Source organism: Mytilus galloprovincialis, chromosome 14 (genome assembly GCF_965363235.1).
Source record: "Mytilus galloprovincialis chromosome 14, xbMytGall1.hap1.1, whole genome shotgun sequence".
Classification (NCBI taxonomy): domain Eukaryota; kingdom Metazoa; phylum Mollusca; class Bivalvia; order Mytilida; family Mytilidae; genus Mytilus; species Mytilus galloprovincialis.
The window spans coordinates 50,753,469-50,766,443 of NC_134851.1; the positions used below are offsets into that span (position 1 = coordinate 50,753,469).

At 31.9% G+C, this 12,975-nt stretch overlaps 1 protein-coding gene across 1 annotated transcript; it reads left to right on the plus strand.

The window, feature by feature from the left end:
• Positions 1-4: 4 nt before the first annotated feature.
• LOC143059479 (FAST kinase domain-containing protein 1, mitochondrial-like) lies at positions 5-12,630 on the plus strand. The gene is made up of 7 exons (XM_076232983.1): positions 5-144; positions 4,618-6,935; positions 7,567-7,686; positions 8,454-8,585; positions 9,557-9,638; positions 11,309-11,423; positions 12,470-12,630. Exons 2-7 carry the CDS (start codon positions 4,691-4,693, stop codon positions 12,554-12,556), a joined length of 2,781 nt encoding a protein of 926 aa, XP_076089098.1. The 5' UTR covers positions 5-144; positions 4,618-4,690; the 3' UTR covers positions 12,557-12,630.
• The last annotated feature ends 345 nt before the right edge of the window (positions 12,631-12,975 follow it).

The following is a 12,975-nucleotide window of genomic DNA, read 5'->3' on the forward strand; positions in this document are numbered from 1 at the left end:
ACATGCTAAAATACAGCACGCTGTATTAAATAAATCCAGAAAACGATGACGAAGACTGCAAACTGCATGAAAACTGATCATCTTTGAAAGACAATGCTGAATTTCAAGTTCAAAATTGAATCTGACTAGCAACAAAATCTAAAGGTTAACATGTTTTATCAAATAAGGCATACATGTGAAACAAGCACATGTGAATTGGAGCCAAAACATACAACATTAGTTTTTATATAACTGATTATTGATTATACCATTTATCTTATATAAGATGTCAAACATTATTTGAAAAAATACATGAATATATAAATAGTTAGATTCCTCCATTCATATGGACCTGGAGAGCATCATTCGTATAAATTTACAAAAGTTGGGTCCTACTAAAAAGCGCCAGGGAGTGCCTGGGTGAAGAAAAAGCGCCTGCGGAAAAGAAAAATTGCCCGCGGAAGAAAAAAAAAGATGCATGAGGAAGATATATAGATTTTGTATTGGCACGAGAGAACTTTGTGTCGATGAAAGTTTAAAGCACATTGTTGTTTTTTTTAATTTTATACAAGTATTTTGCAAATTCAGATAATAGACAATTGTAAGGGAGCTACCATTTGATTTTTAGGGGGGGGGAGCTAGGATGAAAAATTTTGTCCTGCATTTTTTTTTAGCTGTAATCTCTGTCCTGCCTTTTTATTTTTCACTCTGTTCGGTCCTGCCTTTTTGTTTTTAGTTTATCCTGACTTTTTTTTACCTAAATTGTCGTCCTGACTTTTTTTTTTGCAAGCGTCTCATCCTGCCTTTTTTTTTACTCAAAAGTCCTGTCCTGCCTATTTTTTCAAATTTCATCCTAGCCCCCCATAAAAATCAAATGGTAGCTCCCTAATAAAGCACAAAAACAAGTACAAATTTTTCAATTTTTAACAATAATATATATGAAAACTCTTTCGAAAGTGTTTTCTAAAACGATATCAAAATGAAAAATGCAAAAACAACTTATTTTTCACAGATAGATATTTTTGACATCAGAAATTATTTTTCTTGAACAAATTAATTTGTTTAAAAGTCAATGTGTAATAACAGAATCAAATTGGTAATTGGCAAAATGGACTTCAAGTGTGTTTAATAAAATACAAAACTTTAAAAAGTGTTCACCATCCAGTTGCAAATATTAGACCTCTACGGGCACAGCTGATTTTTTAGCTCACCTGGCCTGAAGGGCTAAGTGGTTATTACCTTGAATACTATAATAGATAGAGATAAACTGTAAACAGCAATAATGTACAGCAAAGTTAGACCTAAAAATAAGTCAACACGACCAAAATGGTCAATTGACCCCCTAAGGAGTTATTGCCCTTCATAGTCAATTTTTAACAATTTTCATAAAATTAGTAGATTTTCACTAACATTTTCCACTGAAACTACTGGGTCAAGTACATTATAGATAGAGATAATTGTAAGCAGCAAGAATGTTGAGTAAAGTAAGATCTAAAAAGCACATCATCATCACCAAACCACAATTTTGTCATGAATCCATCTGTGTCCTTTGTTGACCAAGGTGAGCGACACAGGCTCTTTAGAGCCTCTAGTTCGTGAATCTTAGCAATCTATTACAAAAATCTTCTCCTCTGAAACTACTGGGCCAAATTAATCCAAACTTGGCCACAATACTCTTTGGGGTATCTAGTTTAAAAAATGTGTTCGGTGACCCAGCCAACCAACCAAGATGGCTGCCATGGCTAAAAATAGAACATAGGGGTAAAATGCAGTTTTTGGCTTATAACTCAAAATCCAAAGCATTTAGAGCAAATCTGACATGGGGTAAAATTGTTTATCAGGTCAACACCTATCTACCCTGAAATTTTTAGATGAATCGGACAACCTGTTGTTGGGTTGCGGCCCTTGAACTGGTAATTTTAAGGAAATTTTGCAGATTTTGGTTATTATCTTGAATATTATTATAGATAAAGATAAACTGTAAACAGCAATAATGTTCAGCAAAATAAGATCTACAAATAAGTCAACATGATCAAAATTGTCAATTGACCCCTTGAGGAGTTATTGCCCTTTATAGTCGATTGTTAACAATTTTCATAAATTTTAGTAAATTTTTGTAAATTTTTAGGAAATAATTTTCACTGTAATTACTGGGCCAAGTTCATTATAGATAGAGATAATTGTAGCAACAAGAATGTTCAGTAAAGAAAGATCTACAAACACATCACCATCACCAAAACACAATTTTGTCATGAATTTATCTGTGTCCATTGTTAATATGCACATAGACCAAGGTGAACGAGCATTGAGAGCCTCTAGTTTTTAAAATAACCATGATAACGAAATATACATTTTCATGGAGAAAAATATCCTTTATGATTCTTCTATATACTCTTGTTTATATTTACTTACTTAAATGTAAAAGTGCAACAACACTATCTAACCACTTTATTTAGATATAGCATCGTAAATATCCTGTTTTATATTAAGGACAAAACAAGCAATGATTATTTTTTTTATTAAGGAAAACATGAATTATTAAAAATTGTATTTATTCTCCCCGCGCTTTTTTTCTTCCCAGGGCGCTTTTTAGTAGGACCGCAAAAATTAGTATAAAAGTCTTTGGATAATTATACCTTAACTTAATGCTTTGTTAATTGGCAATTACCTGGAACCTGTATAAATTTATAAAAAAAAAAAATGAGATAGGAAATTGGGAATATGTCAAAGAGCAAAAAATAACACAAGGCCACCAATGGGTCTTCAACACTGACAACACAGAGAAAATCCCGCATACAAAGGCAGGATTTAAACAGCCTGACCCCTTAACAAAAATGTTTACAAGTTCAGGAAAATGAAAAATTGAAATGAACCAAAATTTAAATAAATATATACAAAACTAACAAACATGACAAAGGCCAGAGGCCTCTGACTTGGGAGTTCGGTGTTCAATAATGCATTACCATAGAAGATAATTCATTTGCTAATCTGACTGACAATGACAAAGTTATATATACTTAACCCATCAACACCAACACAAGGGAATAAACTAGGATCCTTTATTAAAAAGTCAATGGAACTGAAGACAGGGGACCCTTTAATATTTACCTGAATTTCAATTTGTATATATATATTGAGTTACTTAGTTATTGTCTTCATTAGTTTTTGTTGTTGTTATATGTCACAAACTGTAAAGTTTATATGACAATAAAACTTTGAATTGAATTGATTTGAATTTAATAATGATGAAACATGTGTTGTTAGATCTTAACCCTCCTCTATACCTCAAACCAGTGTATGGAATAAACATGTGTTGTTAGATGTTAACCCTCCCCTATACCTCAAACCAGTGTATGGAATAAACATGTGTTGTTAGATCTTAACCCTCCCTATACCTCAAACCAGTGTATGGAATAAACATGTGTTGTTAGATCTTAACCCTCCCCTATACCTCAAACCAGTGTATGGAATAAACATGTGTTGTTAGATCTTAACCCTCCCCTATACCTCAAACCAGTGTATGGAATAAACATGTGTTGTTAGATCTTAACCCTCCCCTATACCTCAAACCAGTGTATGGAATAAACATGTGTTGTTAGATCTTAACCCTCCCTATACCTCAAACCAGTGTATGGAATAAACATGTGTTGTTAGATCTTAACCCTCCTCTATACCTCAAACCAGTGTATGGAATAAACATGTATTGTTAGATCTTAACCCTCCCCTATACCTCAAACCAGTGTATGGAATAAACATGTGTTGTTAGATCTTAACCCTCCTCTATACCTCAAACCAGTGTATGGAATAAACATGTATTGTTAGATCTTAACCCTCCCCTATACCTCAAACCAGTGTATGGAATAAACATGTGTTGTTAGATCTTAAACCTCCTCTATACCTCAAACCAGTGTATGGAATAAACATGTATTGTTAGATCTTAACCCTCCCCTATACCTCAAACCAGTGTATGGAATAAACGTGTTGTTAGATCTTAACCCTCCTCTATACCTCAAACCAGTGTATGGAATAAACATGTATTGTTAGATCTTAACCCTCCCCTATACCTCAAACCAGTGTATGGAATAAACATGTGTTGTTAGATCTTAACCCTCCTCTATACCTCAAACCAGTGTATGGAATAAACAAAACAACATCAATATGCACAGTAAATCTCAGTTTAAAGAAGTTGAAGTTGGATGTCAGAATATGTAACAGAAAAAAATAGGCAAAATGAGGAATCAGGATGATCGATACATAAAGTAACAAAGGACTACTAGCATTTACTAACATGACAGCTTAACTATATTGAGAAAATGAAAGCAATCTTTACCCTACACTGCTTACATGTACATTTTGTACTATGATAACTTAATGTTATGAACAGTTTTACATACATGACATATCAGATGTATTGGAAAATGCTGTAAACCAACTAATTTTCTAAGGCCATTTATTTTAACAACTTACATGATTAAAAAATATAACTGGGATTCAAATCGACAGGAAAACGTAAAATTTGGATCTTACATACTAAAAAAATGAAAATTTTCAGCTTTTCCTTCTGTTTCATATATGAAAAACAAGACCTAAGTTTGCTCCCTGACTCTGTAATGAATGGTATGCTATTTCTCTTTGCAGATGTGATCATCATGGGGTACAAAGATGCTGTAAAATTGTGCTGGTAAAAATTAAACAGGATACCTCTGTAAGAATGGCACTGAATCGATTATGTATTCCTTGGTCTAAGGTGCCTCGATGTTCGGCGATATATAACTGTTTACTTACAAATCAAACTTGTCTGCAATATCAAACATGTGAAAAATCAGGTTACAGATTTTTAACAAAATCATCTAAAGTATTCTCTAATACTAATTCAGAGAATGTTGTTGAAAATAAAATTGCTGATAACTCAAGTGTTTTAGGACGTCAGTTACTTCATCCAACTGGAATGACAGAAATTCTAGCATGTGAAAGCAGTAAAGCTCTTCTATCACTTGCTTCAAGAAAAACACAAGATTGGAATTTCAATCCCACTGACCTTGTTCCTATTTTCAGTCACCTTGAAGATATTGTTTATGAAAAAGAATTAACTCACCTGTCTTGGCTATATGGAGAAAGGAAAATTGCATTTCAACAACTTGTTTATAATAAGAGATTACAGACTGATGTAAATACTCCACTGCAGGGACCAGAGTTCACACAACTATTACATTCTCTCTCAACAAGTATAGATGACTTAGAAACAGAACATTTAACAGAAATTTTATCTGCAGTTGCTCATCTTGGAGTGCCTTTGTCAAATGTTACATGTGTTGACATTCTTAACCAAATTTTAGACAAGTCTGCATCATTTTGTTGGTCAGATTTCAGACATATTGTTCCCTTAGCAATGGAAGGTGCTTTAGGAAATAGAGAAATCATATTTAACATGCTTATTTATCCAAAATTTCATGAACTGATAAAAAATAGTGGTTTAGAAGGACAGAGTCGAGATATGCTTCTTTCTTTTCATCCTTTACTCCTTCGAGCTGCAGACAGGTATCCAGTAGATATTATAATCAAATGCATGAGAAAAATTGCATCTTTAACTTCAGAGGAAGTTTTCAATGATCATGAGGTAGCTGTAGATATGTTTGATTTGATGGTTAATTTTGCAAAGGATGATGGTCATAAGAGTCTTCATTCCTCTGATGTGATGTTTCAGCTTTTTATCAAGATCTGTTTGAGGTCTGCTGAAACAATTGTAGAAAATATTGATGACGTAGAACCATATAACTACAGAACAATCAGAAAAGGCGTTTGGATTATCAATCAGTGCATTTTCTTTTACCCAAAACAGTTAACTGACATATTTAATTTACTTGAAAGCGCATTAACCAAAAAATGTACTGAATTACTTGATAAAGAAAATTTAACTTCAGCAGAAGTCAGCTATGCAATTCCTCATGTTCAGAATTTAAGAGAATCTGTACATGGTGAGAAAATAGAACAGACTTTAAGGAAATGTTTGAAAGATGCTGATGGTTATATTATTAGCCATTTGGCGTATAATATTCATAGAGAAAATGTCAGCATGGATTTCATTTACGACCTAAACAATATTTGTTTAGAAAGGTTAACTGAAAAATATGACAAAAAAATTGTACGGTATTTAGGTTTCAGTACGAGGAATGATATAGAACCAATCAGAAATCAACTTGTATCCAAACTACTGCACATGTTCAAACACAAAACTTACAGTACCACAATGACTTGTCGACTCGGGGCTTCACTTATACTGCTTTCACCAGAGATAGACCCTCCTAAGTTTGTAATCAATGACCTTATACAAGCTATTCCAAGGGCAGAGGTCAAGGACATATTTTTCATAGCAGTATGTTTCAGAAAAATGTTTAGACAACGAAAAAAGGAGTTTTATCGATATTATGGAGATTTAATGATGGCAATAAATAAATCTGTTTCAGCCAAAATCCACCAAGATCGACAACTTGATACATTAACCCGACATATAAACATGATGATCTCTTGTGACATACCTTTGTTGAGAATGGACAATGAAGCCATTATACAATTCTCTAGAATGCTTCCTGATGTGGCCAGAAACATGACCATGCTTGAGTTTGGACATCTTCTACGGAGGATTTCAGTAACGGCCTACTATAATGAGGAGCTACTTCATATACTAGAAAACTATGTTATTAAGAACAAAGACAACATATTGATAAAACACTTGATCTATGTTCTTGGTTATATGGAGGAAACAGGATATGAAATCAAAGAGCACAATTTTGAATCTGTATGTTTGGAAATTCTGGACCGGAGTTTTGATGAATTATCTCAATATGAACAGATTGATATAGTCTTAGACCTGTGTACACTACAAATATACCCAGAGAAATACATTCATCATATATTCTCTTTGGAATTCTTTAAGCGGTTAGGCGATTTTATTAATGGTATGTACAATGTATATATTAAGAGATATTGGATACATGTTAGTTGGAAAGCCACCAACAACCAATTATATTTAGAGGTTACTGCTAGTGGTCTCTAACAGTAAGATTGAAGTGACCAGTCAACTTCAAATGGCCTAAAAAGTAAAAAGTAATAAACAATTTGCTTTTTTAGCTATAAATTTTATAAATGTTAACGCTGTCTTTATGGAAAGTGGCACTATGATATTGTCAATAAATAGGAATATTATGTTATATTATATAGGACAAGGATATTTTGTAAGTCATGACACTATAGACACTATACAAGATTCCATTTTTCAATTCTGTAATTTGATCTTGAAATAGTTTGATCCTATGTTACGAGAATCAAACAATCTTATATTCAACAACAAAAAATACAAGAAGATTTGGTATGATTAGCAATGAGACAATTCTCCACCAGAAACCAAATGGCATATATCTTAAAACTACCAGTAAGTCAGGTGACATACAATATTTTAATCGATAAATTGCCAACAGTTAAACACTTAGCATTCAATCCAGATAATTGTTCAATGGGAGAATTTATTTTCAAGAACTAAATGTTTATTTATCTTATCTGAAATAATCCCCAATTGTACTTGTATTTCAGGTCTAAAAGATGAGCAAGAAGTGTTAAGGATAAGGTTAGCCTTGGCCAATCTAAACAGAACAGTGGTTATTGATTGTCCACAGTTTAATATTCCCTGGATCATGAAAAAGTTTCCACCAGGTAAGACAGAGTTAGGAAGATTCTACCATTGCATCAATTGTGATATGATATATATATATATTGGAAGATGTGGTACATGTGGTATAAGTGTCTTCACTTGTCAGAGACAGCTAAATTTTCAAATTTCTAACGAGAAACTCTCCAAAGGTTTTCAGTATTTTAAAAATTTTAACTGTCAAGATTTGGTAGTGAAATCTGTTCTTCTAATGATTTTAAGACAATATGTTGACAAACTTAACTTTTCTTTTTCAATTTGTTTTCAATTGCCTGCAAAATGTTGTGGTCTTACTATGAACCGTCATCACGTATAGTCACCTTTTTTTGGTGAATTCATTAAAGATATTTAGAGGAAAGCAAGAAAATTAAATGTCATGATTGAATCAAATCAATGAACCATAAAAGTTACCATATCATACCTTCTTCTTTTTGGTACATGTACATAGAAATTATTTTCTTGAATTCATAAACCTGATAAAACCTTATGAACACAATTTGAATTTGTTTAAAGGATAGCAAATTAAGTAAGAGAATAGAGACAAATCGGTTATTAGTTATGTTAGGCAGGCAATTTTGTCTGTTGCTGGAAGAAAGATTTTTGATCACATGCCTACATGTTTCAAATAGGTGGCTTCAAGTTTTATCTTTCTCAAATTCATTCTATACTATAGAATTTGTCTGGAACTACTTATAATTTTCTGTAATATTTATATACTAGTTAACACTTTTTAGTAGATGTATTTATAGTATTTGCATTTCTCTCTCTCTAGAATTTAAAGTTGAAAGTACAAAGACATTTAGACGAAGAAGATTTGAAGATTTAGAATCAGTGATTCATTCAGTATTAGGGAGTGAAGTGTTTTACAACAGAGCAGATTTTTTGCCATACAACTACATTGGTGGTAAGATTCATAGTTATGTTTTTGATGCCCACTGACTCTTTTGACAGAGACATATATTGTTATCTTTGTCTGTTATTTCATCATTCCCAATTCAACAGTTATGAGATATAAGAAGAAGAGTTATTAGTGCCAATGAGACAACTCTCCATCCAAGACACAGTTTGTTAAAGTAAACCATAATAGGTACTGTCTTCAACTTATAGCCTAAGCTTTCACTGAACAGCAAACTATAAAGGGCCTAAAAATGACTAGTGTAAAACAATTTAAATAGGAAAACCAACTGTCTTATTGATATAAAAAGCAAGAAACAAAAATTAGTTATGAACCACAGCAACAGACATCAACCACTGAACAACAGGTTCCTGACTTTGGTCAGGTGCAAACAAATGCAACAAGTTTAAATGTTTTAGCAGGCGCCAACCTTCACCCTAACCTAAACCAGTAGTATAACATTACAACATAGAAAGACACACTGTAAAATATCAATTGAAATTTTTTAAGTCGATCAAAAAGAAATATTAACAAAACAAGTAAACATACAGTACAAATAAATTTGATCTATGACACAATATGATTACAATATGTAAAACAATGTATCCATAACAATGTCAGAAAGACAACTATAAATTTAAATAAAATGGCATTAAATGAAATAAAGTACACATGCACTAGCATGACATATTTTAAATTTAGGGCCAGTTTATTTACCTTTTCCTTTTAATATGTTATAAATATTTTGCCAATATTCATTTATTTCCAGCAGTAGATATGACTAGTATTTACTAATTTAGTGTTGACATTGTTGTACTTAGATTCTATAATTACATGCAAGATAAAAAAGATTATATGTTTGATTTCATATTTTTGCCTGTTTGAATAGAAAATATAACAAAAAATAAAAAATCATTTATTTATCAATTCATGCTTCATGTATCATAATCAAATAACTTTTTCAATTTCTTCCTCCAAAGATTTTGTGTTTTATTTGGATAAAGACAGAAAACCTGTGGAATACAGAAAAGGAAAATATTCAAGGGATCCATCTATACAAAGGTTTGTTAAAATATTGCAGCTTACCTGAATAAAAAACACTTTGTGAGCTATTGCCATTACTTGCTGTTTGTTGTACTATACCTTTAAGCTTACAACACTAAAGGGTCAAGTATGCTATTTTCTTCACTTGGTGTCCATTATCTTTGGTAGCCCATTATTATTTACAAAAATACTCTTCTTTGAAACTACCAGGTCAAATGAAATCACACTCGGCCACAATCATCATTGGGGTATCTAGTTTAGAAATTGTGTCTGATGACCTTGCCTGCAATCCAACATTGCCAATATGAGGTAATATGAAAGTTATCTATTATGATAAAAACCATGATAGATATTAAAAAAATCTGATTGATGAGATCTACCAACTGCCGATTTACATCAAATCTGTCAGGCAACTTCTTATTGTCCTTAAATGATGAATTTTACCAATTGTTTTCTCTTTAGTCTATTATGTTGAAAATGGTAATAGATAAAGAGAAACATTAATAGCAAAAAATGATCTACAAGGAAAGATCTTCAAATAATTTAGCATGAACATGGCTGAAATGTCTCTCCTGAAATTGGTTTCCATTCTCTATCTTATGTTTGCCTCAACCAAATGTTATAAAACTTGTACACAATGCTTATTACTACACAATAAAATTCAATTTTGAATTTGGATAGCATCACCTTCACCGTTCTAGAGGCATTGGCGGATCCAGGGAGGGGGGGGTTCCGGGGGTTGGAACCCCCCTTTTTTTTTGGCCGATCAATGCATTTGAATGGGAGCATACAGCTGGAACCCCCCCTTTTTAAAATGGCTGGATTCGCCCCTGGGAGTTTTGTCCTCTACAAATGGAAAAATTGATATTTTTTTCGTTTCTGTTCTCTAATTTAAGTTTGCCTCAACCAAATGTTATGTTATCTCAAATAAGCAAAGATGACAAGTGTTAGTGTGGGCAATATTTCATATAACACAATTTTTATCAACCTTTAATTATTACAGTCCGAGAAAACTTGGAAAGCAAAAATCATTCACAAGACAACATCTACAACTAAGTCAACAAGGGGCGAAATCATTGGTCATCTCTTGGTAAAAAAAGTAAAAATACCAAACTGCAAGTAACAGACAGTACTTAGTTATTGCCTTAAAAAGACAATTTTAGCAATAGTTGGATATTTTTTGCATACTATCTTGAAAATTTAATAGATTGATAGAGATTGAAAAATGACCAACAAGACAAGATTGAAAGATAAATTATTCATGTATGTCCAAAATTGCCTGTCAACTCCTTACAGCAGTAAATGTCCTTAAGGGGTTATTGCTCTTAAATGACACTTTTTGACTATTTTCATGTTTCTTTTGCAATTGTATTTTGGTAGAAGAACCTGTCAACTACCAAGCTTATCAGAAAATCTACAAAATAATATGTAACCATGTGCTTTTACTTTCTGGGAGACATGTACAAGGAACCTTAATTTTGATGAAATGTCTTAAATTTCAACCCCATCTATCTCTTAAAAAAGAATATTTTTATTACATATTTGAACTGGCTATGTGAAAAATAATTAGTATCAATATTGTTTTGTATGTCCTTAATATACATGTTAAGTACAGGGAGAAAGGAATTTCTTTCCAGAAAAGAAACTTTGCATTATGTAGGTAACCAAATAATGTTTTCAAATTATAGGGTAGTTGTATTATATATGGATCAAAGACATTTCTGCCTGAACAGTCGACGATTAGTTGGTTCATTTAAAGCAAAGATCCGTCATATACAGATGTCAGGATCTCATGTTGTAGAGGTAAAAAGAAATTTATCCTTACAAATTGTGACTTGGATGGAAAGTTGTCTCATTGCCACTCATACCACATCTTCTTATATCTATTTAAACAGATATAATTATTTTACTTGTGATAATAGGATGGTAAAACACCATTGACATTGACAAAATATCTAATGTTTTCTAGGGGTGAACAAGATAAAATGCTTTACATGTTTTGTAACCCTGCTATATTTTTCTTTGCTTGTCGGAAGCCAAGTTCCTAATTCACTGGTTGATATTTGTTTTTATCTGATATAAATGTTATTTATGGCCCTTTACTTGTTGGCATTATTGTCATTTGCTGTTTTTTAAAACATTTGCTTTATATACCACATCTCCTGAACGCTATATTTATAGTTGTTAATTATTGATTGATTGTATTAGGCCAAATAAAAAAGTATGTGTGGTTCCAGATACATCTGTAAAAAAGTTAGGGTAGTTAGGTAGGGATTATTTTTTATTTTATGTTTTTTTTTTTACATTGAGTCTATGGGAGCAACATTCTGACTTTAACAGTGCTTAATGAAAAATGACAATAAAATCTTTAGGGTATGCTATTTTTAAGCCGAAAAAGTAGGGACGGTAAGGTTACTGGAACCACACATATATTTTTATTTGGCCTTAAAGAGAGTTTTAACCTTAAGAGAAAAAATACTATTTGTAATACACAATGTACTTTCAATTATAGAAAATTGAAATTATATGCGCACTACCATAAAGGTTCAGACCCTGTCTTTTCACCAATCACCATAGCAAGTTTTTTAAAAAACCTTTTTCTTTGAGTGTCCTGCTTTAATTTTGTTCAGTAGCTCTTGTTTCATCTGGAAGGATAGGGGTCTGTTTAAAGGAATAATGTTATACATGTGTTTATCTGTTTCATAAGTTACATTTTCTAAACTAGTTATTTCTTGAAAGTTTAAGATAATCATGATAATCTTAGTAATTAATAACATTATTCATCAAATAGTTTAAAGGGCATTACAGGAAAGTTTTGGTGACTATATGATATGATTTGTTTTCTTCAGATTCCTGTATTTGAATGGAATTCCATGGCACTCTCATCAAAAGAATCTAAAGAAAAGTATCTTAGGACTAAAATGTTATCATTCTGAGGGGAACAAAGTTCATGCCAGACAAAACAAAGATTTTTATAAAAAAATAAATAAAAAGCATCAATTATTTTAAAGATTTTTAACTTTTTTAGTTTAGGTATCACCAGAGTTACTTCCCATTTATTGCCTGTCATCTTGCTATTGTCCATTTTCTGACATTTCAGGCACTACAGATATTAAAAAATCTACTGATAATTGTGAGTCACAATTCCCTCAAATAGCAGTTTTGTAAGAGCGTTAACATAAATGTTGGGACTGCATTTATGTTCTGACTTTGTTCTAAAACAAAAGGAGTAATACTTAAAATAAAATAAATTAACACTCATGTAATTTTGTCATCAGTATTTGTGCTAATGTCATTTTCATGCATTGATTAACACAATATACATGCTGATGACAAAAAATTACTTGAAAAGATT